We start from the raw sequence: 27468 nt of genomic DNA on the forward strand, positions 1-27468 counted from the left end.
TTTTTGCCAGAATGTGTGTTGATATTTGTCCCTGCTGATCCTTTGTTTTGCCAATGCAAATGACACATTTCACTGTATGTTTTGACGTACCTGTGACGTATCTATGAATCTGAACTTTTAACAGTGAAATCAGCAAATCTGGTTGATGGAGGGTTTACAGAAACGTAAACCACAGTAGACAGTAGTGATGGCTGGAGTTGAGTAGTGTGGAAGAGAACAGGGGTGCAGCGGGCGTGCTGGAATCCGTGCTGGTCTGGGGTGGCTGGTTGCTCCTGTCGGTGCTGTCCTCTAGTGTCCACTCCATGGAATACAAGCTTGATTGCTTGCGGCGGACCCAGCACGAGACAAGCTCATTTGCCCTCGCCTGCTGAACCGGGGCAAGTTGAGGAACTGCTGCATGCTTATTCCTGCCTCCAGGTAAACATCCCAAGCACACCATCAAACTTCAGGCCTGTGCTATAATTTTTGGTGACTGTATGTCCTATCATAACTGTATGTACTATGTGTGTCTTTGTGTGCTTGTGCTTTGCAACTTTGGCCCCAGAGAAATGCTGTTTCATCTAGCAGCATACATGTGTACGGCCAGATGAGAATTAAACTTGAGCTCAACCTTGAACTTAAAGACCTTATGACCTTCTTCTCTCAGTACTAATGAGTGCTTCTCGCTGCAGATATCTTGATTTTGCGGCCTACTATAAAGCCGGGAAACCCGAGACCTTCATCTGCAAGCCAAATCCTGAATATGACTGGCGTGACATCTTTTTGACCCAGGACATCAGAGATACGCAGTCCGGGAAGGACGTGATCTGCCAGATCTACATTCCGAAGGTACTTTACTGCACTCATGACTCTCTGCCTAGAACGTTAACTCTTTATCTGCATTCTGGTTTCCCTCTTGCCCCTTCTCTTCTCCTCCTCCTTCCCTTTCTCCCACAGTCCACTGTCCCCTCCTATCAGATTCCTCCTTCTTCAGCCCCTTGCTTCTTCCACCTATCACCTCACAGCTTCTTACTTCATCTCCTGCCCCGTCCCCACCCACCTTTCTCCTCACCTGGTCTCACCAATCGAGCTCAGCTCTCCTCAGGTCTACCACCAGCTCCTTAATCTTTTTCACAGTAAGCTGCAGGTAATTCTGCTCACACCATGTGACACAGTTTCCTACTGTAGCCCTGTACTCAGCCTCATCTCCCTTGCTGATGCATCCAACTATGGCAGAGTCATCAGAAAACTTTTGAAGATGACAAGACTCTGTGCAGTAGTTGAAGTCCAAGGTGTAAATGGTGAAGAGAAAGGGAGACAAGACAGTCCTCTGTGGAGCCCCAGTGCTGCTGATCACTCTGTCGGACACACAGTGTTGCAAGCACACGTACTGTGGTCTGCCAGTCAGGTAGGCAAGAATCCATGACACCAGGAAAGCATCCACCTGCATCGCTGTCAGCTTCTCCCCCAGCAGAGCAGGGCGGATGGTGTTGAACGCACTGGAGAAGTCAAAAAGCATGACCCTCACAGTGCTCGCTGGCTTGTCCAGGTGGGCGTAGACATGGTTCAGCAGGTAGACGATGGCATCCTCATCTCCTAGTCGGGGCTGGTAGGCGAACTGGAGGGGATCTAAGTGTGGCCTGACCATAGGCCGGAGCAGCTCCAGAACAAGTCTCTCCAGGGTCTTCATGATGTGGGAGGTCAATGCCACCGGTCTGTAGTCATTGAGGCCGCTGGGGTGCGACGTCTTCAGCACAGGGACGAGGCAGGATGTCTTCCACAGCACAGGAACCCTCCGGAGCCTCAGGCTCAGGTTGAAGACGTGGCGAAGTACTCCATATAGCTGAGGGGCACAGGCTTTGAGCACCCTGGTACTGACACCATCCGGTCCTGCAGCCTTGCTTGGGTTGAGACGTTTCAGCTGTCTTCTCACCTGTGCAGCTGTGAAGCCCACTGTGGTGGTTTCGTGTGGGGAAAGGGTATCGTCATGAGAGCAGAGTGGGCGGCTGTGAGGAGGGGTAGGTGGGGAGAGTGGAATATGTGTTGGTTGCGGGCCGACAACAAGTGACTCATGTGGAGGATGGGCAGGGGCCACAATGTCAAATCTGTTAAAGAACAGGTTAAGTTCATTGGCCCTGTCCACACTGCCTTCAGCTCCTCTGTTGCTAGTTTGCCGGAACCCAGTGATGGTCCTCATCCCACTCCAGACCTCTCTCATGTTGTTCTGCTGGAGCTTCCACTCAAGCTTCCTCCTATACCTGTCTTTAGCCTCCCTGATCCTGGCTTTCAGGTCCCTCTGTATTGCCCTGAGCTCCTCACTATATCCATCTCTAAACACCCTCTTTTTAGCGTTCAGGATGTCCTTAATGTCCTTTGTTACCCGTGGCTTGTTATTTGAATAACGAAGGACAGTTCTTGTCGGAACATTGCAGTCCTTCCGTGACCATGATAGTTCTTGGCCAATTTTTCCACCGAAGTGGTTTGCCATCGCCCTGTTCTGGGTAGGGGTGGGTGACCCCCAGCCATTATCAATACTCTTCAGAGATTGTCTGCCTGACACCAGCGATCGCATAACCAGGACTTGTGAACTGCACCGGCTGCTCATACGACCATCCACCCCCTGCTTCCACGGCTTCACGTGACCCTGATCCAGGAGCTAAGCAGGTGATACACCTTGCCCAAGGGTGACCTGCAGACCTTACATCTCCTTTGGTGGAGACCTATCCCACCCCGTTACTCAACCAAGATAATGGAAATTTTATTACTGCCCTGGTGGTAATTTTGTGTTTGGACCGGGTATCCACAGCATTCGGTCACTGTGAATGATAGGCTGGTGGGAATGGTGGAAATTTGGGTAAGAAGGAAATCGGGGGATTTGAAGATGTGTGGGTTGAGTGGGATAGTGGGGGGCATAATTCACGAATGGAATAAGGACTTGAGGGATAGGGTGGGCAGGAATTTCCATTAGCAAATCCCTTTTCTGATTGTTGAGCCAACTTCACATGCTAAACTGATTATGCATTGGAAAACCATAGAAAACTACAGCACAGAAACAGGCCTTTTGGCCCTTCTTGGCTGTGCCGAACCATTTTCTGCCTAGTCCCACTGACCTGCACACGGACCATATCCCTCCATACACCTCCCATCCACGTATCTGTCCAATTTATTCTTAAATGTTAAAAAAGAACCCGCATTTACCAGCTCATCTGGCAGCACATTCCATACTCCCACCACTCTCTGTGTGAAGAAGCCCCCCCTAATGTTCCCTTGAAACTTTTCCCCCCTCACCCTTAACCCATGTCCTCTGGTTTCTTTCTCCCCTTGCCTCAGTGGAAAAAGCCTGCTTGCATTCACTTTATCTATACCCATCATAATTTTATATACCTCCGTCAAATCTCCCTTCATTCTTCTACGCTCCAGGGAATAAAGTCCTAACCTATTCAATCTTGCTCTGTAACTGAGTTTCTCAAGTCCTGGCAACATCCTTGTAAACCTTCTCTGCACTCTTTGAACCTTATTTATATCCTTCCTGTAATTTGGTGATCAAAACTGAACACAACACTCCAGATTCGGCCTCACCAATGCCTTATACAACCTCATCATAACATTTCAGCTCTTATACTCAATGCTTTGATTAATAAAGGCCAATGTACCAAAAGCTCTCTTTACGACTCTATCTACCTGTGACGCCACTTTTAGGGAATTTTGTATCTGTATTCCCAGATCCCTCTGTTCCACTGCACTCCTCAGTGCCTTACCATTAACCCTGTATGTTCTACGTTGGTTTGTCCTTCCAACGTGCAATACCTCACACTTGTCTGTATTAAACTCACTCTGCCATTTCTCAGCCCATTTTTCCAGCTGGTCCAAGTCCCTTTGCAGGCTCTGAAAACCTTCCTCACTGTCTACTACACCTCCAGTCTTTGTATCATCAGCAAATTTGCTGATCCAATTTACCACATTATCATCCAGATCTTTGATAAAGATGGCAAATAACAATGGACCCAGCACTGATCCCTGTGGCACACCACTAGTCACAGGCCTCCACTCGGAGAAGCAATTCTCTACTACCACTCTTTGGCTTCTTCCATTGAGCCAATGTCTAATCTAATTTACCACCTCTCCATGTATACCTAGTGACTGAATTTTCCTAACTAACCTCCCATGCGGGACCTTGTCAAAGGCCTTACTGAACTCCATGTAGACAATATCCACTGCCTTAAGTGCACTTAAAGGATTGACGGTGGATATGCAATGGCAAGCATTTAAAGGTTGCATGGATGAACTACAACAATTGTTCATCCCAGTTTGGCAAAAGAATAAATCAAGGAAGGTAGTGCACCCGTGGCTGACAAGAGAAATTAGGGATAGTATCAATTCCAAAGAAGAAGCATACAAATTAGCCAGAAAAAATGGCTCACCTGAGGACTGGGAGAAATTCAGAGTTCAGCAGAGGAGGACAAAGGGCTTAATTAGGAAGGGGAAAAAAGATTATGAGAGAAAGCTGGCAGGGAACATAAAAACTGACTGTAAAAGCTTTTATAGGTATGTTAAAAGGAAAAGACTGGTAAAGACAAATGTAGGTCCCCTACAGACAGAAACAGGTGAATTGATTATGGGGAGCAAGGACATGGCAGACCAATTGAATAATTACTTTGGTTCTGTCTTCACTAAAGAGGACATAAATAATCTTCCAGAAATAGTAGGGGACAGAGGGTCCAGTGAGATGGAGGAACTGAGCGAAATGCTTGTTAGTAGGGAAGTGGTGTTAGGTAAATTGAAGGGATTGAAGGCAGATAAATCCCCAGGGCCAGATGGTCTGCATCCCAGAGTGCTTCAGGAAGTAGCCCAAGAAATAGTGGATGCATTAGTGATAATGTTTCAAAACTCGTTAGATTCTGGACTAGTTCCTGAGGATTGGAGGGTGGCTAATGTAACCCCACTTTTTAAAAAAGGAGGGAGAGAGAAACCGGGGAATTATAAACTGGTTAGCCTAACGTCGGTGGTGGGGAAACTGCTGGAGTCAGTTATCAAAGATGTGATAACAGCACATTTGGAAAGCGGTGAAATCATCGGACAAAGTCAGCATGGATTTGTGAAAGGAAAATCATGTCTGACGAATCTCATAGAATTTTTTGAGGATGTAACTAGTAGAGTGGATAGGGGAGAACCAGTGGATGTGGTATATTTGGATTTTCAAAATGCTTTTGACAAGGTCCCACACAGGAGATTAGTGTGCAAACTTAAAGCACACGGTATTGGGGGTAAGGTATTGATGTGGATGGAGAATTGGTTAGCAGACAGGAAGCAAAGAGTGGGAATAAACGGGACCTTTTCAGAATGGCAGGCGGTGACTAGTGGGGTACCGCAAGGCTCAGTGCTGGGACCCCAGTTGTTTACAATATATATTAATGACTTGGATGAGGGAATTAAATGCAGCATCTCCAAGTTTGCGGATGACACGAAGCTGGGTGGCAGTGTTAGCTGTGAGGAGGATGCTAAGAGAATGCAGGGTGACTTGGATAGGTTGGGTGAGTGGGCAAATTCATGGCAGATGCAATTTAGTGTGGATAAATGTGAAGTTATCCACTTTGGTGGCAAAAATAGGAAAACAGATTATTATCTGAGTGGTGGCCGATTAGGAAAAGGGGAGGTGCAACGAGACCTGGGTGTCATTATACACCAGTCATTGAAAGAGGGCATGCAGGTACAGCAGGCGGTGAAAAAGGCGAATGGTATGCTGGCATTTATAGCTAGAGGATTCGAGTACAGGAGCAGGGAGGTACTACTGCAGTTGTACAAGGCCTTGGTGAGACCACACCTGGAGTATTGTGTGCAGTTTTGGTCCCCTAATCTGAGGAAAGACATCCTTGCCATAGAGGGAGTACAAAGAAGGTTCACCAGATTGATTCCTGGGATGGCAGGACTTTCATATGAAGAAAGACTGCATGAACTGGGCTTATACTCGTTGGAATTTAGAAGATTGAGGGGGGATCTGATTGAAACGTATAAAATCCTAAAGGGATTGGACAGGCTAGATGCAGGAAGATTGTTCCCGATGTTGGGGAAGTCCAGAACAAGGGGTCACAGTTTGAGGATAAAGGGGAAGCCTTTTAGGACCGAGATTAGGAAAAACTTCTTCACACAGAGAGTGGTGAATCTGTGGAATTCTCTGCCACAGGAAGCAGTTGAGGCCAGTACATTGGCTATATTTAAGAGGGAGTTAGATATGGCCCTTGTGGCTACGGGGATCAGGGGGTATGGAGGGAAGGCTGGGGCGGGGTTCTGAGTTGGATGATCAGCCATGATCATAATAAATGGCGGTGCAGGCTCGAAGGGCCGAATGGCCTACTCCTGTACCTATTTTCTATGTTTCTATGTTTCCCTTCATCCACTCTCCTGGTAACCTCCTCGAAAAACTCCAACAGATTGGTCAAACATGACCTACCATACACAAAGCCATGTTGACTCTCCCTAATAAGTCCTTGTCTATCCAAATGCTTGTAGATTCTGTCTCTTAGTACTCCCTCCAATAACTTACCTACTACCTACGTTAAACTTACCGGCCGATAATTTCCTGGATTACTTTTCGATCCTTTTTTAAACAACGGAACAACATGAGCCACTCTCCAATTCTCCGGCACCTCACCCGTAGACAGCGACATTTTAAATATTTCTGCCAGGGCCCCCGCAATTTCAACACTAGTCTCCTTCAAGGTCCGAGGGAACACCCTGTCAGGTCCCGGGGATTTATCCACTTCAATTTTCCTCAAGACAACAAGCACCTCCTTACTTTCAATCTGTACAGTTTCCATGATCTCACTACTTGATTCCCTTAATTCCATAGACTTTATGCGAGTTTCCTTAGTAAATACAGATGCAAAAAACCTATTTAAGATCTCCCCCATTTCCTTTGGCTCCGCACGTAGCCGACCACGCTGATCTTCAAGAGGACCAATTTTATCCCTTACAATCCTTTTGCTCTTAATATACCTGTAAAAGCTCTTTGGATTATCCTTCACTTTGACTGCCAAGGCAACCTCATGTCTTCTTTTAGCCCTCCTGATTACTTTCTTAAGTATTTTCTTGCACTTCTTATACTCCTCAAGCACCTGATTTACTCCCTGTTTCCTATACATTTCATACAACTCCCTCTTCTTCTTTATCAGAGTTGCAATATCCCTTGAGAACCAAGGTTCCTTATTCCTATTCACTTTCCCTTTAATCCTGACAGGAACATACAAATTCTGCACACTCAAAATTTCTCCTTTGAAGGCTTCCCACCTACCGATCACATCTTTACCAGAGAACAACCTGTCCCAGTCCGTGCTTTTCAGATCCTTTCTCATTTCTTCAAATTTGGCCTTCTTCCAGTTCAGAACCTCAACCCTAGGACCAGATCTATCCTTGTCCATGATCAAATTGAAACTAATGGTGTTATGATCACTGGAACCAAAGTGCTCCCCTACACAGACTTCTGTCACTTGTCCTAACTCATTTCCTAACAGGAGATCCAATATTGCATCCCCTCTAGTTGGCCCCTCTATATATTGATTTAGAAAACTTTCCTGAACACATTTTACAAACTCTAAACCATCTAGACCCCTAACAGTATGGGAGTCCCAATCAATATATGGAAAATTAAAATCCTCTACCACCACAACTTTATGTTTCCTGCAGTTGCCTGCTATCTCTCTGCAGATTTGCTCTTCCAAGTCTCGTTGACTATTTGGTGGTCTGAGTGGGATTGATCAGAGGGAATTTTGAGGGTTTCTGCGTCGAGGGCTGGAGTAGGGGTAAGTCTGAAGGAAAGAACCAGATGCAGGTAGACACAAGAGTTTTTGCAGGTCCAAAATGCTGGGGGAAGTTAGCAGGTCAGGCAGCATCTATGCAAAGGAAAAAAGAGTCGACATTTCAGCCCAAGACCCTTCATCTGGAATGCAGACACACATTTCAAAAATTAGTTACCAATGCGGATGGCAACCGGATGCCTGCGTTCTGATCACTGATGGGATCCCTCTGCCTCCAGGGAAGGAGCCTGTGGCAGCCTATCGCTGTGTGGTGGCTCAGGTGGCCAGAGGGTAGGCCTCTACAGTGTCTCTTTCTCTTTTGACAATGGATTTTATATTCTGGGTTTTTCCCCATTCTTTCCTGTTTTTTATTTGAGTGGGCAGAGGGTGGGGGGATTTGGGGGTTGATGTTCTGTGTTTTGTGCAGGGGGTGGGGGATTTGTGGGGGTTGATGATTGTGTTGCTGTTCTTTTTTCTATGGGGGGGTGGGTGCATGTGTTTGATGTTTCTCTTTCAACGACCTCCATGTTTTTTCCTTTGTTTCGTGGCTATCTGGAGAAGATGAATCTCAGAGTTGTATACTGCATACATACTTTGATAATAAGTGAAACCTTTGAACCTCACAGTGTGTTAACTCTTCCTCTACTTGTGCAGCCCTTCACTTTGGATGGTTTCAAGTTCAACCTCAGGCTCTACGTCTTGGTTACTTCCTGTGACCCTCTGCGGATATACCTCTACAATGAGGGTCTGGTCTGCTTTGCCACTAAAAAGTATTCCGAACCGACCGAAAAGAATTTAGTAAGTGACACATTGACTTATCTTGAAGACATACAGTTAATTCTCTGAAAGTACGATCCTACTTTTATAAGAGGTTAATTCTTGCCTAATTCACTGTTGTATGGAAGTAATCGACTCGGGTGGGATCTTGCTGTTACGTTCCCAACCCCAGCCAAAAGCTGACTACTCTGTCTGTGGGGGCGGGGAGTGGGAGGTTGGTGTGGTTACAGAAGCATCTCCTAACGAGTCTAGTTCGCAAAGTTTACAAGACAAGGTCAGGAAAAGCCCTTCCCACCATTGAGCATGTCTACAATGAGCGCTGCCATAAGAAAGCAGCAACTATCATCAGGGATACCCACCATCCAGACCATGCTCTCTTCTCATCAGGAAGAAGGCACAAGAGCCATAGATCTGTCACCGTAAGTTTCTGGAACAGTTATCACCCTACAACCATCAGGCTCCTGAACCAGTGTGGATAACTTCACTCAGTTCAACACTAAACTGGTTCCACAACCTATGGACTAACTTTCAAGGGCTCTACAACTCATGTCCTCAATGCTTCTGTCTGTCTTTATGTATTTGTGCAGTTTGTCTTCTTTTGTACGGGTTATTTGGCCGTGTCTGTGTGTTGTTTTTCGTCAGTTCTATTGTATAAGACCATATGAGATAGGAGCAGAATGGGCCGTTCAGCTCATCGAGTCTGTCACCATTTCATCATGGCTGATCCACTTTCCCTCTCAACCCCAATCTCCTGCCTTCTCCCGGTAACCTTTCACACCCTGAATAATGAACAATCTGTCACCTCTGCCTTCAGTATACCCAATGACCTGGCCTCCACAGCCCTCCATCTGCACAGTTAATTCCACAGATTCACAACCCTCTGGATAAAGAAATTCTCTTCATCTCCATTCTAAATGAACGTCCTTCTATTCTAAGGCTGTGCCCTCTGGTGCTGGAATCCCCCACCATAGGAAACACCCTCTTCACATCTAATCTGCCTATGCCTTTCAACATTCAATAGGTTTCTTTTTTTTTAAATTTTATTTTTATTTGGATAAGGAATTCACAAATATCATGTACTTTTTTCACACATATAACCTTTTCCATTTTTTATATGTATAAAACTACAATTATTTATACATTCTTAAGTACACATTGAGATGATATAAAAGGAAAATAAACATTTAAATAGATAATTATGTACTGTGGTAAATCTAACCTATTAGGCTAAGTAATGGAATTAGTTGTTAAGAAAAATGGTAATAATAGTTTCCATATAACCCCTCTGGACCATTTCCACTGGTCCAAAATGTTGTATATAAGCCTATATATCAACCATTGTAGGTGTTTATATCCTAATTTGTTCATGCTTGCTCCTGCCCGCAGACATAATTATCCAATCCCTATGTACTTATTTACTTAATTTTTTCATTTTTTTATCCCTTTCCCAAATCTTTCCCTTTACTTGTGTTAATTCTCTATTTTCCAAAAGAAAACAAAAAAAAAAACAAACATTTAGACTAGGGGTGCTTACGTTAGCAATATTACTGTGTTGATGAGAAGAGCAGTATAAATCATTAGGAGAGTCATCTAAAGTCTGCTCGCATTGGGGTTATATATTCAATCCACTTATTCCAGATTTGATAAAATTTTTCTTTTTGAGTTCTCAGGGAGTAAGTCAACTTTTCCATTTTAAATATTTCCAAGATAATTTCGTACCAATCTTCTAATGTAGGTGGTATTGGATTTAGCCATTCTCTAGTGATTGATTTCTTACTTGCCGCTAAGAGGGCCTGCAGCAACTTTATATCTTCCTTCTGTTCAAGAAACAATACATGCCCCAAATAGAGCGTCTCAAAGTTCAGAGGTATCTGGGACCTAAGCACCTTAACTAATGTTCTATGAATACCTTCCCAAAATAGACTTAATTTAGGGCAATCCCAAAAAATATGAAAATGATTTGCCTCCTTGGAGCCGCACCTTCTCCAACACATCACATTTGTATCTTTATATTTTTCCTGATATGGGGTCTTGAAGTATCTTATAATGTTTTTCCAACAATGTTCCCTCCAAGTCAAAGAATTAGTCGAGGACCATTGAAAGCTGCAGATTTTCTCCCAAGCCTCCTCTGAAAGTACCAACCCCGCTTCTTTCTCCCACTTCTCTTTAATATACAGTGTATTTACATTTTTAGCATGGGAGAGTGCATTATATAATCGAGAAACTGATTTACTAGGTATTGAACTGCAAGCCGAATTCAGAATCTTGAAAAATTCTAATTCTACTGTTGATAGGTCTGTATATCTACAACTCTGGTTAACATAGTTTCGTACTTGAAGGTACCTAAAAAAGTCATTATGTTCTAGGCCATGTTTGTCCTGCAGGATTTGGAAACTTTGTAATACTCTTTTATCTATAAACGAGAGGTAGGTTGTAAGACCTTTCTTTATCCATAGCTCAAATCTTTTATCTCCTCTGTTGGGAAGGAATTCGGTATCATATGCACACCATCTAAAGAGTTTTAACATGTTATTAATTCCACGTGAATTAACCACCTTCTGCCATACTTTTAATGTAAGATTTATCCAAGCGTTTTTAAATTTTTCCAACTGGGCCATCAATCCTTTGTCAGCTATTGAGGCCTGAAGAGGAAAACTGTCAACTAATCCAAATTCTATTTCCTTCCATCTAGCCTTATATTCCCTATTACACCAATATAACAGAGGGGTTATCATAAAAATAATTTCTCAGGCAAGGAAGAACCATACCTCCTCCTTCCTTCCCTAACTGTAAGGTGTTATATCGAATTCTAGGTTTCTTTCCTTGCCAAATGAAGCGGGAAATCCATTTGTCCCATTCCCTGAATTGATTATCATCCACCTCCACCGGTAAAGTACGGAAAAGATACAATAACCGAGGAAGAATATTCATTTTTATAGTATTTATCCTTGAATTTAAACTTAAAAAGAGGATAAGATTCCATCTATGCATATCTGCTTTTATCTCTGAGATTAATGGCCCATAATTTCCCTGTGACTGTGTTGAAAGATCCTTCGGCAGGGTTATTCCTAAATATTTTAATGATTTAGCTTCCCACTTAAGATCATATGTATCCTGCAATTTTTTGGATGGTGTATAATTTAGGGACATAACCTGCATTTTCTTTACATTTATTTTATAACCTGATATTTTCCCAAAGTTATCCAACAGTGTAAACAATCCTATAAATGATTTTTCTGGTTCACTCAGATAGACCAAAACATCATCTGCGAATAACGCCACTTTCTGTTCAATCCCTGCCACCTTGATACCTTTTACGATTTCGCTCTGTCTTATTAGTTGGGCAAGCGGTTCAATATATAGCGCAAAAAGGAGAGGAGAAATTGGGCATCCCTGTCTAGTGCTTCTCTCTAAGATGAAGGAGTCAGAGAGGTCCCCATTTATCTTAATTCGGGCTGTAGAGCTGTCATATAGAGTCTGAATTACTTTAATAAACTTTTCTTGAAAGCCGAATCTTCCTAACACTCTGTATAGGAATGCCCAACTAACCGAATCAAAAGCTTTCTCAGCGTCCAATCCTACTACCATTGTCTCTGTCTCATTCTTATTAACCTGTTCTAATATGTGCAGAGTTCTCCTTATGTTGTCCTGTGTTTGTCTTTGTTGAATAAATTCAGTCTGGTCTAAGTGGATTAGGCCAGGTAAAAGTTTTTCCAATCTGCGTGCTAATATAGATGTAAATAGTTTGTAATCTAAGTTAAGAACACTAATTGGCCGATAATTGCCACATTCTAGTTTATCTTTACCCTCTTGAGGAATAACTGAAATAATCACTTCTCTCCAGGAAGGTGGAGTTTCTCCTCTCTGCAAGATCCAATTAAAGGTGTTAAGTAGTAATGGGGCTAACTGTGTCTTCAGGGACTTGTACCACTCTGAGGTAAACCCATCAGAACCCGGGGACTTTCCAGCCTTTAACCTAGAGATGTCCACGTTCAGTCCTTTGACAGTTACTGGTTCTAATAAACTTTCATTTTGTAAATCTGTAAGTTTAGGTAGATCTAAAAAATTCAATACACTGTCTATATAGGGCTCATTGGGGGCCCGGGGTTGGGAGTACAGCTCTCGATAGTATGTTTCAAAACACTCTTGAATTTTCCCTATTGTACTCTCCACAAGCTTTGTCTTTGGATTCTTTATTTTATGAATTGTATTGTCTGCTTGTTGTTTTCGTAATTTATATGCTAATAATCTAGCTGATTTACCTCCTACTTCATAATTCCTTTGTCTCAGGTAAAGAAAGTTTCTTTGAGTTTCCAACGTATAAATATCGTCAATTTCACTTTGCAATTTCCTAATTTCCTGTTTTCGATTTGAACTACTTTTGTTGCTATCTACAACTTGAAGTTGTTTTAATTTTCCTTGAAGGTCTGCTAATTTTTGTGCATTGATTTTTTTCATGTGAGTGGTAATGGAAATAATTTTCCCCCTCAGTACAGCTTTCAATGTATCCCATAAGATCACTGGTGATGTTTCTCCCGTGTCATTAAGGTCTAGATATTCTTTGATTTCTCCCCTTAATCTCTCCATTACTTTCGGGTTATTGAGTATATGTGAGTTTAGCCTCCATAGTGTTTTCCTCATTTTCCTTTCCAGGATTAGAGACATAGAGACTGGGCTATGATCCGACAGATCAATTGTTGCAATATTACAGTTTTTCATCCTGAGTCTATCTGTATTAAAGATAAAGAAATAGTCTATCCTTGAATAGGCTGAATGAGGGAAAGAGTAATATGTATAATCTTTACTAGTAGGGTGTAATTCCCTCCAGACATCTATAATTCCCAACTCCTCCATCAATGAATTCACTTTCCGAGTCAGAGGTTTATTCTGAGTAACTGTTCTTGAAGGATCTAATATAGGATTTAATCTAATATTAAAATCCCCTCCACAAATTACTACCCCTTGAGAACTGACCATTAGGTCAAAAGTGTGTCTATAAAATGACCATTCACAACCTGGAGGAGCATAAACATTCAGCAATGTTATTTCTGTACCTTCTATTCTTCCTGTGATTTTTACGAACCGTCCTTCTTTGTCTCTAGTCTCTGAAATATGTTCATAATTAAGAGTACTTGATATTAAAGTAGCTACCCCTCTTTTGTGATTCAATTTATATGATAAATAAAATACATGCTTAAAGCCCATTCTTTTTAATTTTCCATGTTCAGATTGGCTAATATGTGTTTCCTGGAGGAAAGCTAATTGTGCCCTCTCTTTTTTCAACTTAGACATAATCTTATTTCTTTTAATTGGATTCAAAATCCCATTAACATTATAGGAAATTATTTTTACCAATTCAGTTTGCATTTTTCTCTAGTAGAAAAAAAAACACTCTCCTTTTCTAACCAAACAGTAAGCAATCCCTTCTCAACAGTAAACCAAGACATATAACCACACCCTAGACATTTTTGAACGTGCAACATTTGAAAATTTTTCCCGATTTCCCACAGTGAGGCCTGAGCACCGACCCGCCTCAGTTCAGAGGGATAACCTTAGAGGGCCCTCAGCAGTTTGAATAATCATGGAGAATTCTCTCCTATTTATGTCTCGACCATATTGCTATCATTCAAGTTATTCCGTCTAGTTTATTTTCAGTTACCAGTTTTCATTTTACCTTTAAGTCCGATTTACTCTTTTCAGTCATTTCTCTTAATTAATCTGTGTTCTCTGTACATTTGCGTCTGAATACTTGCAGCTTTTCCTTGTAGTTTGACACTCTGGTTCGTGTGGAGCGTCCTCGCCGCACTAACTGCCACGACTTCTGCCGAATCCTCTCCAGTAGCGACTCCGGTTAGGTGATAACTTTAATCGGTAGTCCCCGGTCCGCCAGGTCCAATGTTGCCTCCTCCACTGTAGCGTAAGTTTTTGTCCCTTCGTCGTAAAAGACTCTCAGCCAGCTGGATACAGGGTCTGGAATCTGATGTTGTTTTCCTTCAGGACTCTCCATGTTTCCGTATATTCCTTCCGTCTGGCAAGAATCCCCGGTGCGTAGTCGTGGTCTAAACTGATTTTACAGTTGTTCCACATGAAACCTTTCTTTTGCCATGCCCTTTTAAGCACCTCTTCCTTCGTTCTGTAACTGAGAAATCTGACCAGAATCGATCTGGGCTGGGCGCCTGCTGGAGGCTGTGGTGCCAACGCGCGGTGAGCTCTTTCTATCTGTAGGTCTTTTGCGGCCGGTATATCAAGGTTCTCTCTAAGTAGCTTCTCCACGAAGGGAATCATCAATCCGGGTTTACCTTCAGTTCCTTCGGGAACTCCGTAAATCCTCACATTTTCCCTTCTCGAGCGGCCTTCTTGATCTATTAGTTTCCACTGGAGCTGGTCTTGCAGCTTCAGCATTTCTGCTATCACTTCCTCTGCGTTTTGTAGCTTCTCTTCAATTCCAACAATCCTCGCTTCAGCTTCATCTATCTGTGAGTTAGTTTTTACTATTTCTCCTTTAATATCTTCCAGCTGTTTGCCGTTATCTTGTTGGAACTCGCGAATCTCTCTCAGAATCAAGGACAGAGTCACCGATTCCCCCTCATTATCTCCGTCCTGGCTTGCTGTGGGGGAGCTAGGCCCGTCTACATTCAATAGGTTTCAATGAGATGGCCTCTCAGTCTTCTAAATTCTCATGCGTACGGGCCCAGAACCATCAAGCGCTCCTCCTGTAGTCATTCTGGTGAACCGCCTCTGAACCCTCTCCAATGTCTGCTTATCCTTTCTTGGATAAGGGCTCACGATACTCCGTGAGGCCTCACCAGTGCTTTATAAAGCCTCAACATTAACTCCTTGTTTTTATATTCTAGTCCTCTCGAGATGAATGCTAACATTGCATTTACCATCATCACCACAGACTCAACCTGCAAACTAACCTTTAGGGAACCCTGCATGAAGGCTCTCTCATCCCTTGCACCTCAGGTTTTTGGGTTTTCCGCCTGCTTAGAAAATAGTCTACCCTTTTGTTCCTTCTGCCAAAGTGTATGACCATAAACTTCCCGACACTGTTATAGGACGCTCAAAGCAGCTGTGCAGGTTGACTCTGTGGTTAAGAAGGCATACGGTGTATTGGCCTTCATCAATCGTGAAATTGAATTTAGGAGCCGAGGGGTAATGTTGCAGCTATATAAGACCCTGGTCAGACCCCACTTGGAGTACTGTGCTCAGTTCTGATCGCCTCACTGCAGGAAAGATGTGGAAGCCATGGAAAGGGTGCAGAGGAGATTTATAAGGATGTTGCCTGGATTGAGGAGCATGCCTGATGAAAACAGGTTGAGTGAACTCGTCCTTTTCTCTTTGGAGCAACGGAAGATGAGAGGTGACCTGATAGAGGTGTACAAGATGATGAGAGGCATTGATCGTGTGGATAGTCAGAGGCTTTTTCCCAGTGCTGAAATGGTTGCCACAAGAGGACACAGGTTTAAAGTGCTTGGGAGTAGGTACAGAGGAGATGTCAGGGGTAGGTTTTTTTACTGAAAGTGGTGAGTCCGTGGAATGGGCTGCCAGAAAGAGTGGTGGAGGCGGATACGATAGGGTCTCTTAAGAGACTTTTGGGTAGGTAGATGGAGCTTAGAAAAATAGAGGGCTATGGGGAAGTCTAGTAACTTCTAAGGTAGGGACATGTTCAGCACAACTTTGTGGGCTGAGGAGCCTGTGTTGTGCTGTAGGTTTCCTATGTTTCTATCCATGTGGCAATCTAAGAGTTTCTTAAATGCCTCTCATGTATCTGCCTCTACCAGTGCCACTGGCAGTGCATTCCACGCACCCATTGCTCTTTGTGTAAAAAGATTACCTCTGACCTCCCCCTCCCCCATACTTTCCTCCGATACCCTCTTGCTTTAGCATTTCCCTGGCTATCCACTCCATCTATGCCTCTGATCAGTTTCTACACCTCTATCGAGTCACCTCTCATCCTCCTTCACTCCAGGGAGAAAAGCCATAGCTTTCTCAACCTATCTCAACTCTGTGGCTAAGAAGGCATATGGTGCATTGGCCTTCACCAATCGTGGGATTGAGTTTAAGAGCCGAGAGGTAATGTTACAGCTATATTGGACCCTGGTCAGACCCCACTTGGAGTACTGTGCTCAATTCAGGAAGGACGTCGAAACCATAGAAAGGGTGCAGAGGAGATCTACAAGGATGTTGGGGAGCATGCCTTATGAGAATAGGTGAACTCGGCCTTTTCTCCTTGGAGCGATGGAGGATGAGAGGTGACCTTATAGAGGTGTTTAAGATGATGAGTGGCATTGATTGTCAGAGGCTTTTTCCCAGGGCTGAAATGGCTAGCACGAGAGGGCATAGCTTTAATGTGCTTGGAAGTAGGTACAGAGGAGATGTCAGGGGTAATTTATTTACTCAGAGAGTGGTGAGTGAGTGGAATGGGCTGCCGGCGGTGGTGGTGGAGGCGGAAATGACAGGGGTCCCCACCTTTTTTGCACCACGGACCGGTTTAAGATTGACAATATTCTTGCGGACCGGCCAACGGTGTGGGGGGTGGGGGTTGTTCAAATTCGACAGTGTGTGACAGGGAATGAGGAAAGGTGCAGCTGATTCATATCGTTTCATATTGCCAAATCATATCATTTCCTCGCGGCCCGGTAGCACATGCTTTGTGGCCTGGTACCTTTCCGCGGCCCGGTGGTTGGGGACCACTGTTTTAAGAAACTCCTGGATGGATACATGGAGCTTGGAAAAATAGAGGGCTATGGATAAGCCTAGGTAATTCTAAGGTAAGGACATGTTTGGCACAGCTTTGTGGGCCGAAGACCTGTGTTGTGCTGTAGGTTTTCTGTGTTTCTATCCTCATAATCCAATCCAGGCAGTATCCTGGTAATCCTCCTAAATATTGAAGAAAATTGATGATTCCATCGTAAGTCAGATTGAAAATGGGAAGTTGTCTGATATAACACTCAAGGATATATCTAGCCAGGGTTATTGGCCCTGCATTTTGCCCGGAGTTAATCTGCCTTGATTTCAAGAAAAAGCAATAGAGTCATAGAAAAGTACAACACAGAAACCGGCTTTTTGGCCCGTCTAGTTGGTGCCAAACCATTTAATCTGCCAAATCCCATCAACCTGCACCCGGACCATAGCTCTCCATACCCCTCCCACCCAAACTTCTCTTAAATGTTGATATCAAAATCATATTCACATGAGGTTACGCATTGTATCGGAGGGATAGGAAGGTAGGCAGAGGGGGTGGTGTTGCTCTGCTGGTAAAGAACAGCATCAAATCAGCAGAAGGGTGTGGCATAGAATCAGAAGATGTTGAATCCTTGTGAGTTCAGATAAGAAACTGCAAGGGTAATGGCAGTTATATACAGGCCTCCCAACAGTAGCTGAGACATGGAGCACAGATTACAACAGGAAATGGAAAAAGGTGTTTCAAAAGGGTAACGTTATGGTAGTCATGGGAAATTTTATCATGCAGCTCGATTGGGAAAATTAGGTCGGTAATGGATTTCAAGAGAGTGAGTTTGTTGAATGCCTAAGAGATGGATTTTTAGAGCAGTTTGTCATTGAGCCTGCTAAGGGATCACCTACACTGGATTGGGTGTTATGTAATGAACTGGAGGCGATTTGGAAGCTTGAGGTAAAGGAACCCTTAGGAGTCAGTGAACACAATATGATTCAGATAGGGAGAAAGTAGAGTCTGATGTAGCGATATTTCAGTGGAGAAAAGGAAATTGGAAAGGAAAGTAAAGTAAAGGTATGAGAGAGGAATTGGCCAGAGTAAATTGGGAGGAGATGCTGGCAGGGAAGACAGCAGAGCAGCAATGGCACAAGTTTCTGGGACAAAATGGGGAAGGTGCAGGATGAATGTATTCCAAAAACAAAGAAATACTCGAATGGCAAAATGCTACAACCGTAGCTGACAAGGGAAGTCAAAACTAATGTAAAAGCAAAAGAGAGGGTATACAACAGAGGAAAAATTAGTGGGAAGAAAGAAGGCTGGGAAGCTTTTAAAACCCTAGAGAGAGCAACTAAGAGAATCATTAGGAGGGAAAAGATGTAATATGAAAGCAAGCTAGCAGATAATATCAAAGTTGATAGAAAAAGCATTTTCAAGTATATAAAAGATAAAGGAGAAATGAGATTTGATATAGGACCGCTGGAAACTGAGCCCAGAGAAATAATAACGGGGGACAAGAGGTGGCAAATGAACTAGGTAAGTATTTTGCACCAGTTCTCACTGTGGAAGACACTAGCAGTGTGCCAGATTTGAAGAATGTGAGGGAAGAGAAGTGAGTGCAGTTTCTATTACAAGGTTGAAGGTGCTCAAAAAGCTGAAAGACCAAAAGGTACTTTTTTTACCTGGACCAGATGAACTGCAAACTGGGGGTTTGAAAGAGGTAGTGGTAGCGAGTGTTGAGGCATTTGTAATGATCTTTCAAAAATCATTGGACTCTGGTATGAAAATTCCAAATGTCACTTCACTCTTTAAGAAAGGAGGGAGGCAGCAGAAAGGAGATTATAGACCAGTCAGCCTGACCTCAGTGGTTGGGAAGATGTGGGAGATGATTGTTAAGGATGAGGCTATAGAGTACTTGGTGACACAGGACAAGATAGGACAAAGTCAACATGGTTTTCTTAAGGGAAAATACTGTCTGACAAACCTGTTGGAATTCTTTGAGGAGATTACAAGTAGGATAGATAAAGGGGACGCAGTGGACGTTGTATATCTGGGCTTTCAGAAGGTGCCACACATGAGGCTGCTTACCAAGTTAAGAGCCCATGGTATTACTGGGAAGTTATTAACATGGTTAGAGCATTGGCTAATTAGTCGGAGGCAGCGAGTGGGAATAAAAGGATCCCTTTCTGGATGGCTGCCAGTGAGTAGTGGTGTTCCGTAGGGGTCGGTATTGGACCACTTCTTTTTATGCTGTATATAAATGTCTTAGATGGTGAAATAGATGGCAAGTTTGCAGATGATACGGAGATTGGTGGAGGGGCAGGTAGTGTGGAAGAAGCAGGTAGGATGCAGAAGGACAGATAGATTAGGAGAATGGGCAAGAAAGTGGCAAATGAAATACAATGTTGGAAAATGCATAGTTGTGCATTTTGGTAGTAAGAGATAAATGTTCAGATTATTTTCTAAATGGGAAGAAAAATTCAAAAATTTGTGATGCAAAGGGACTTGGGAGTCCTTGTACAGAACACCCTAAAGGGTAACTTGCAGGTTGAGTCAGTGGTGAGGAAGGCAAATGCAATGTTAGCATTCATTTCAAGAGGTCTAGAATACAAGAGCAGGGACAGGATGCTGAGGCTTTATAAGGCACTGCTGCGGCCTCACCTTAAGCACTGTGAACTGTTTTGGGCTCCTTATCTAAGAAAAGATGTGCTGGCATTGGAGAGGGTTGAGAGGAGGTGCACAAGGATGAATCTGGGAATGAAAGGGTTCACATATGAGGAACATCTGATGTATCTGGGCCTGTGCTCGCTGGAATTTAGAAGGATGAGAGGGGATCTGATTGAAATCTTTCGAATATTGAAAGTCCTAGGCAGAGTAGATGTGGAAAGAATGTTTCCCATGGTGGGGGAGTCTAGGACAAGAGGGCAGAACCTCAAGGTAGAAGGGCATCCGCTTAAATCAGAGATGCGGAGAAAGTTCTTCAGTCAAAGGGTGGTGAATTTGTGGAATTTGTTACCACAGGCAGCTGTAGAGGACAGGTCGTTGGGTGTATTTAAGGCAGGAATTGATCAGTTCTTCAATGGCCGTGGCACCAAAGGTTACGGGGAGAAGGCTGTGTGGTGGGGTTGAGGAGGGGAGGAAAAGGATCAGCCATGATTGAATGGCGGAGCTGACGATGAGCCAAATGGCCTAATTCTGCTCCTGTGACTTATGATTTTATGGTAGTACAGAGAATTTAACACTGTGAACGTTAGGACTGAGAAATGCATTGAAACAGAGAGATCCGTAACTTCTTGAAAAAGAAATCACAGGTAGGTAGGGTCGTAAAGAGAGCTTTTGGCACACTGGCTTTCATAAGTCAAGGTATTGAGTACAGAAGTTGGGATGTTATGTTGGAACCACTTCTTTTTACATTATATATCAAGGATTTCGATGATGGAGTTGATGGCTTCGAGGCTAAGTTAGCGAACGATCCGAAGATCGGTGGGGGTGGGGGGTGCAGGTAGTATGGAGGAAGCAGAGAGGTGCAGAAGGATTTAGACAGTGTAGGAGAATATGCAAAGAGGTGGCAGACGGAAAACAGTGTTGGGAAGTGTATGGTCATGCACTTCGGTAGAAAACTTAAAAGCATAGACAATTGTATGACTGGAGAGAAAACTCAAAAATCAGAGGTTTTTGTTGGTTAACTCAGTGATAAGGAAGGTGTTAGCATTCATTTTGAGAGGAATAGAACATAAAAACAAGGATATAATGTTTTATATGGAACACTCGCAGAATGCTGGAAGAACTCAGCAGGCCCAGGAGCATCTATGGAGTATTTGGGGCCCTGAATGGAAGTGAGAGAGGAGGTGTAGGGCAAGCGGGTGGAACAAGCATTGCACCTAACACTACACCTCGTCCTCACTGCCATTCAGGAGGCAAAACTTCATCTGTGAGTGTGTTGGGGTTCATCTACTGTATCTGATGCTCTTGGTGTGACCTCCTGTATGTCAGTGAGACCCGACGCAGATTGGGAGACCGCCTTGCAGAGCACCTACACTCCGTCTGTCAGAAAAACCCATTTCAAGTCTACTTCCCATTCCCATTCTGACATGTTAGTCCTCGACTGCCACGATGAGGCCACATTCAGGTTGGAGGAGCAGCACCTTGTATTCCGTCTGGGTAGCCTCCAACCTGATGGCATGAATGTCGATTTCTCTAACCTCTGGTAATTGCCTCCAACTTTATCATTCCCATTCCCGTTTCCCTCTTTCACCTCATCTCCTTACCTGCCAATCACCTCCTACTGATGCTCCCTCCCCTTCTCTTTCTTCCAAAGTCTTCTGTCCTCTCCTATCAGATTCCCCCTTCTCCAGCCCTTTATCTCTTTCACCAATTGACTTCCCAATTCTTTACTTCACCCCCTCCCCCTCCAGGTTTCACCCATAACCTGCCACCTTGTACTCCTTCCTCTCCTCCCCCCCCACCTTCTTGCTGTAACTGCTCATCTGTCCTGATGAAGGGTCTTGGTCTGAAACATCAACCTCTTGCTGTTTCCCATAGATGCTGCCTGGCCTGCTGAGTTCCTCCAGTATTGTGTGTGTGTTGCTCAGATTTCCAGCATCTGCAGGGTTTCTCCTCCTTGAGGCTTTAGAAGGCACTGGCGAGGCCTCCCTCCCTTGGGGTATTGTGAGCTGTTCTGGGCCCCAGAAAGGATATGGTGACACTGGAGAGGGTTGAAAGGAGGTTGACAAAAATGATTCTGGGATTGAAAGGCTTATTATATGAGGAACATTTAATGGCTCTGGGCCTTAACTGACTGGAATTTAAAAGAATGAGGTGTTGGGGGAGGGTGTGAAATCTTATCAAAACCTATCGAATGTTGAAAAGCATTGACAGAGTGGATGTGGAGAGGATGTTTCCTATAGTGGGGGAGGCCAAGACCAGAGGACACAGCCTCAGAGTAGAGGGACGTTGATTTAGAACAGAGATGAGGAGGAATTTCTTTAATTTGTAGAATTCGTTACTACATGCTGTGAAGGCCAAGTCGTCGGGTATACTTAAGGCAGAGCTTGTTAGGTTCTTGATTAGTCAGGGCATAAATGGATACAGAGATTGGGGCTGAGAGGAAAATAGATCAGCCATGACGAAATGTCAGACAAGACTGGATGGGTCAAATGGCCCAATCCTGCTCCTACATCTTACAATCTTGTGACGTGGACTACTCCGAAAAGAAAAACTCAGCCCATATTTCATAACCAGAATTGGAATCAGAATCAAGTTTACTATCATTGTCATTTGCCATGAAATTTGAGGTTATGCGGCAGCAGTACATTGCAGTACGTAATAATGAAAGTTATAAATTACAAAAAGAAATATATTTTAAAAATTAAATAAGTTGTGCAAAACAAGACCAAGAGACAAATGTTATTGAGGTACTGTACATGGGTTCATTGTTCATTCTGAAATCTAATGGCGGAGGGGAGCAATCTGTTCCTGAATTGTTGAGTGTGTGTCTCCTCCCTGACGGTAGAAATGAAAAGAGGCTTTACCTGGGTGGCGAGGCTCCCTCAAGATGGATGTTGCCTTTTGAAGATGTCCTCGAAAGTGGGGAGGATTGTGCTCAGGATGGCTGATTTATTATCCCTCTCGACTGTTTTCTCCTGCCTTCTCCTGTTAACCTTTGATGCCCTGACTAAACAAGAACCTATCAACCTCTGCTTTAAATACACTCAATGACTTGTCCTCCACAGCCGTCTGTGGCAACAAATTCCACAGATTCACCACCCTCTGGCTAAAGAAATTCCTCACCTCTGCCCTAAAGGGAAGTTCTTCTATTCTGAGGCTTTGCCCTCTGCTCTTAGAGACAGCCGTCCCCCCTCCCACTACAGGAAACATCCTCTCCACGTTGATTTTCAATATTTGATGGTTTCGTTGAGATCCCCCATCATCCTTTTAAACTTCAGCGAGTACAGGCCTAGAGGGAGCAATGCTCCTCAAATGACAACCCTTTCATTCTCGTGAACCTCCCCCAGACCCTCTCCAATACCAGCTCACCAATTCTTAGATAAGGGGCTCAGAACTGCTCACAATACTCCAAAGTTCGGTCTGAGTTATAAAGCCTCAGCCTCACATCCTTGCTCTGACTGACAGCACCCATCCTTCTGCACTGCGCTTCAGGTGAGCGATCCTTTGACTTGGCGATGTTTTGGGGCTGCAAAAACTGCTTTAAGATGCAAGGCTTCCTTCAGTTTCACCTTCTTGCCACCTGCCGACTGCTCTTCATCACCGCAGGAAAAGTGAAGCCGAGAGGAATGAGGAAAATAGCATTTGAGCAGCATCTGGCTGGGGTGGCGTTAGTGTGACGCAATAACTGAGGGCAATGTCCCTGACTGAGAAACCAACATCTTTATCTTCTGCCTCTCTCACAGGATGACGTCTGCATGCACCTCACCAATTACGCCATCAACAAGCGTATCATGAACTTTGTCCTGGATGAAAAGAAAGGCAGTAAAAGGTGAGACCATATGCAGCAGGGTGCACCCTTCACCACAAGCAGGCACATTATAGAAGGTCAGCGTTGGAGTGATTTTTGGGGTTAGGACATAGACATTTAGCAATTGAATTTGGCTACCAGTCTTCATATCTGAATATGTGTTGTGGATTTTATTTGGAGTGCAGATCTGAACTTTATATGTAGGCGTCTGTCTTGTGAGACCATGGAAGGTTCCCCTTGGAAGTTTACACCTTGGAAGCTTTCCAGGGCTCAGGCCTGGGCAAGGTTGTATGGAAGACCAGCAGTTGCCCATGCTGCATGTCTCCCTTCTGTCTCACCGATGTTGTCCAAGGGAAGGGCATTAGGACCCATACAGCTTGGCAGTGGTGTTAATGCAGAGCAATGTGTGGTTAAGTACCTTGCTCAAGGACACAACACGCTGCCTCGGCCAAGGCTCGAACTAGCGACCTTCAGATCACTAGAGGGACACTTTAACCACATGCCAACACGTGACCAAGTCCGAACATGTGGCCAGCTCTGAACAATGGGTTCCTAAAACCCATGAATCCCAGCCGACAATGGTGATTAAAATTCATTTGGATGTGTGTGGTGTGGCTGTGAATCAGGAGGCGTGAAGGTCGAATGTAGTTTCAAAGAAAACATTGTCCATGTGTTGTATGTATGGAGTTGCCCTTTGCCGTTTGGCACATAAAATATCGAGCCCCACGTCAGGCCGGCCAGACCTTTCGACCAGAAGTGTCTCCATAAAATGCCTTCTCTACCTTGCTTTGTCGAATAAAGAAGCTGCTTTGTATCTACCAGTAATTTTCTTCGCTGGCTTCATTCACGCAACAACCTTAGCGAGCAGGCACATTGTAGAAGGAAGGGGCACACAGCAGCAGCTTAGTGAAGCCCTTAACTCTGTTGCCACTACTTTAGGTTGTCATAACTGGCGGAATGCTCCCAATGGCATGCTATAAGACCGTCAGATATAGGGGCAGAAGTGGGCCATTTGGCCCATTGAGTCTGCTCTGCCATTTAATCATGGGCTGATCCAATTCTTTCAGTCATCCCTACTCCCCTGCTTTCACCCCATACTCTGGCTAATCAAGAATCTATCTATCTCTGCCTTAAATGAACTCAATGACTTGGCCCCCACAGCCGCTCATGGCAACAAATTCCACAGATTTACCACCCTCTGACTAAAGTAATTTCTCTGCATCTCAGTTCTAAATGGACGTCCTTCAATCCTGAAGTCACGCCCTCTTGTCCTAGAATCCTGTACCATGCCCTCCAGTAACTTCTGACAACCAAGTCTAGCTCCTGGCCTTCACATGTGGCTTAGCCATTAAGCTGGGCAGAATCATTTCTACTGACAGGAGAAGGGGCAAAGGTGAGTTAATGGCATCTTAAATCCAGTCGCTTCAGGCAGATGGGACTCATCAACCATGGCTGGCCCCTCATCTAGGAGAAGGAAAACTCTGATCTCAAACCTCCCATTGCCCTGCGACTACACCCACTCATAGGGAAGGCTTCAGGAGTAAACCCTGAGGGAGAACATCTGCGGCAGTCCCACGTTGAGTTCAACACTGACTGGCAACTCCTGCGATGCTGCTGGTACCAGGCTGTGTTGCTCTCTGCCGTTCCTTTGGGTTCATCAACTGCGTGGAGATGGGGAGCTTGCTACATGGGCAACAGCTTGCTCTCCATATCCGGGCTTAGTAGCTAAGCCACACGTGAAGGCCAGGAGCTGTGACTTGGTTGTCAGAGGCAATATTGAGGCACTCGCCATTGGGAGCATTTAATAGGCGGCGGGAGCTCGTCCCCATTACCACCCCATGGCTATAACAACCTTAAGGAACGGAGTGAAGCTGAAATTGTTGCAATGGACAACTGGAAGCGGACCCAAGTGCAGAACATCGACACGGAGGTAGAATTAACAGAAGTGTGCTTATTAATAGTTGCGAGGAAGGCCGGAGAGTGAGGATTAGATGCTTACATGGACAACAAACCGGAGTAGCCTGGACCCAGAGCTTGGTTATGCAGCTTGGACACGGAGCCCGGACTCGGACACGGAGCCCGGACTCCGACTCGGGCTCGGACTCGGACACGGAGCCCGGAGTCGGACATGGAGCCCGGACTCGGACTCGGACACGGAGCCCGGACACGGACTCGGACTTGGACACGGAGCGCCCGGACTCGGACACGGAGCCCGGACTCGGACACGGAGCCCGGACTCGGACTCGGACTCGGATACGGAGCCCAGACTTGGACTTGGACTGGGACTGGGACACGGAGCCCGGACTTGGACTCGGACTCGGATACGGAGCCCAGACTTGGACACAGAACAACAAAACGAAACAACAACAGACAATTTATATCTTGATTCGGAGTAGCAGCAAACGGCCAGCAATACTCAGCAGGACACGAAACTACAAAACCAAACAATGACGGTCCGTTCGTATCTTGACTCGAAATAGCAGCAAACGGCCGGCAATACTCAACTGGACACGAGACAACAGAATTCCCAAAGCAACCCCAGGCACCGAAGCAACTTAGAGTCGACTATTCTTAGTGGCCCGGAACGTGCTTTGCCGCACTGGCTGAGGTGACGGTCCAGTCCCAAGTAGATTTCAGCCGGAGTTATTATGTTTCCAATTCGGATGGGAATCAGGTGCCTTAGTCAAGGAGGTAAAACACGGGGAAAAGGAAATGAACAGAAATGAGGAGTCAACTGACTGGACCGTGACTGAAATAACCGATAAAAGTGAGTGGAAAGACAATGCTAAACACTCTCTCATTCAAATCTGCAGACAGGAGTCATTATTAATGATGAATAAATAATGACGGTAATGAGCAGGAGTCAATTCTACGTCCCTTGCCACAGGGAATGTCCCTGGACTGGAATATCTCTTAGGATGTCCTGCTAATTGGGATCGTCCCAATCTGGTATTTCGTGTCCAGCAAGAACCATGGACCTAGAAAAAAGAAATGTGAGCTAAATCCCATGAAGGCAGACAAATTTACATAAGTGATCGGATAAATCTGGAATAAAGGTCTGTAAGACATGGCAACTATTGAGCTGTTGTTTAAAAGCTCTTTAGTGAGGGAAATCTCCCATTTCCTCTTCATATTTGAGGCCTACAACACTGCTGTGGCCTTACCATTGCTTGCAATGGGCCGTAAATTCATGGACCCTATGCAGATTACAGAGAAGGAGATGCTTGCTGTCCTGAGGAAAATCAGAGTGGGTAAATCCCCAGGGCCTGACAAAGTGTTCCCTCAGACCCTGGGGGGAGGCTAGTGCAGAAACTGCAGGGGCCCTAGCAGAGATATTTAAATAATTCTTAGTGACAAGAAAGGTTCTAAACATAGACCAGGAAATTACAGACTGCTCAGTCTGTCATCAGTAGTGGGATAGTTATTGGAAAGTATTCTAAGGGACTGGATATATGAGGATTTGGATAGACATGGGACTGATTCAGGATAGTCAGCATGGCTTTGTGCATGGTAAGTCATGTCTAACCAATCCTGGAGAGTTTTTTGAGCAAGTTACCAGGAAAGCGGATGAAGGCAAAGCAGTGGATGTTGCCTACATGGACTTTAGCAAGGCATTTGACAAGGTCCTGTATGTGAGGTTGGTCAAGAGGGTTCAGTCGCTTGGCATTCAGCATAGGTTGTAAATTGGATTAGACATTGGCTTTGTGGGAGAAGCCAGAGAGTGGTAGTAGAGGTTTGCCTCTCTGACTGGAGGCCTGTGACCAGTGGTG

At 44.5% G+C, this 27468-nt stretch overlaps 1 protein-coding gene across 1 annotated transcript in view; it reads left to right on the top strand.

Annotated features, from left to right (window-relative positions):
* The window catches only part of LOC140203954 (tubulin polyglutamylase ttll6-like), a 66444-nt gene that overhangs the window by 10509 nt on the left and 28467 nt on the right, over window positions 1-27468 (top strand). The window contains exons 3-5 of the mRNA XM_072270149.1: window positions 672-828; window positions 8424-8567; window positions 23634-23719. Of these exons, the coding sequence (XP_072126250.1) occupies window positions 672-828; window positions 8424-8567; window positions 23634-23719 (387 nt within the window). The remainder of the gene's footprint in view (window positions 1-671; window positions 829-8423; window positions 8568-23633; window positions 23720-27468) is intronic.

The sequence above is a fragment of the Mobula birostris genome, chromosome 10 (assembly GCF_030028105.1).
Source record: "Mobula birostris isolate sMobBir1 chromosome 10, sMobBir1.hap1, whole genome shotgun sequence".
In the NCBI taxonomy this organism is placed as follows: domain Eukaryota; kingdom Metazoa; phylum Chordata; class Chondrichthyes; order Myliobatiformes; family Myliobatidae; genus Mobula; species Mobula birostris.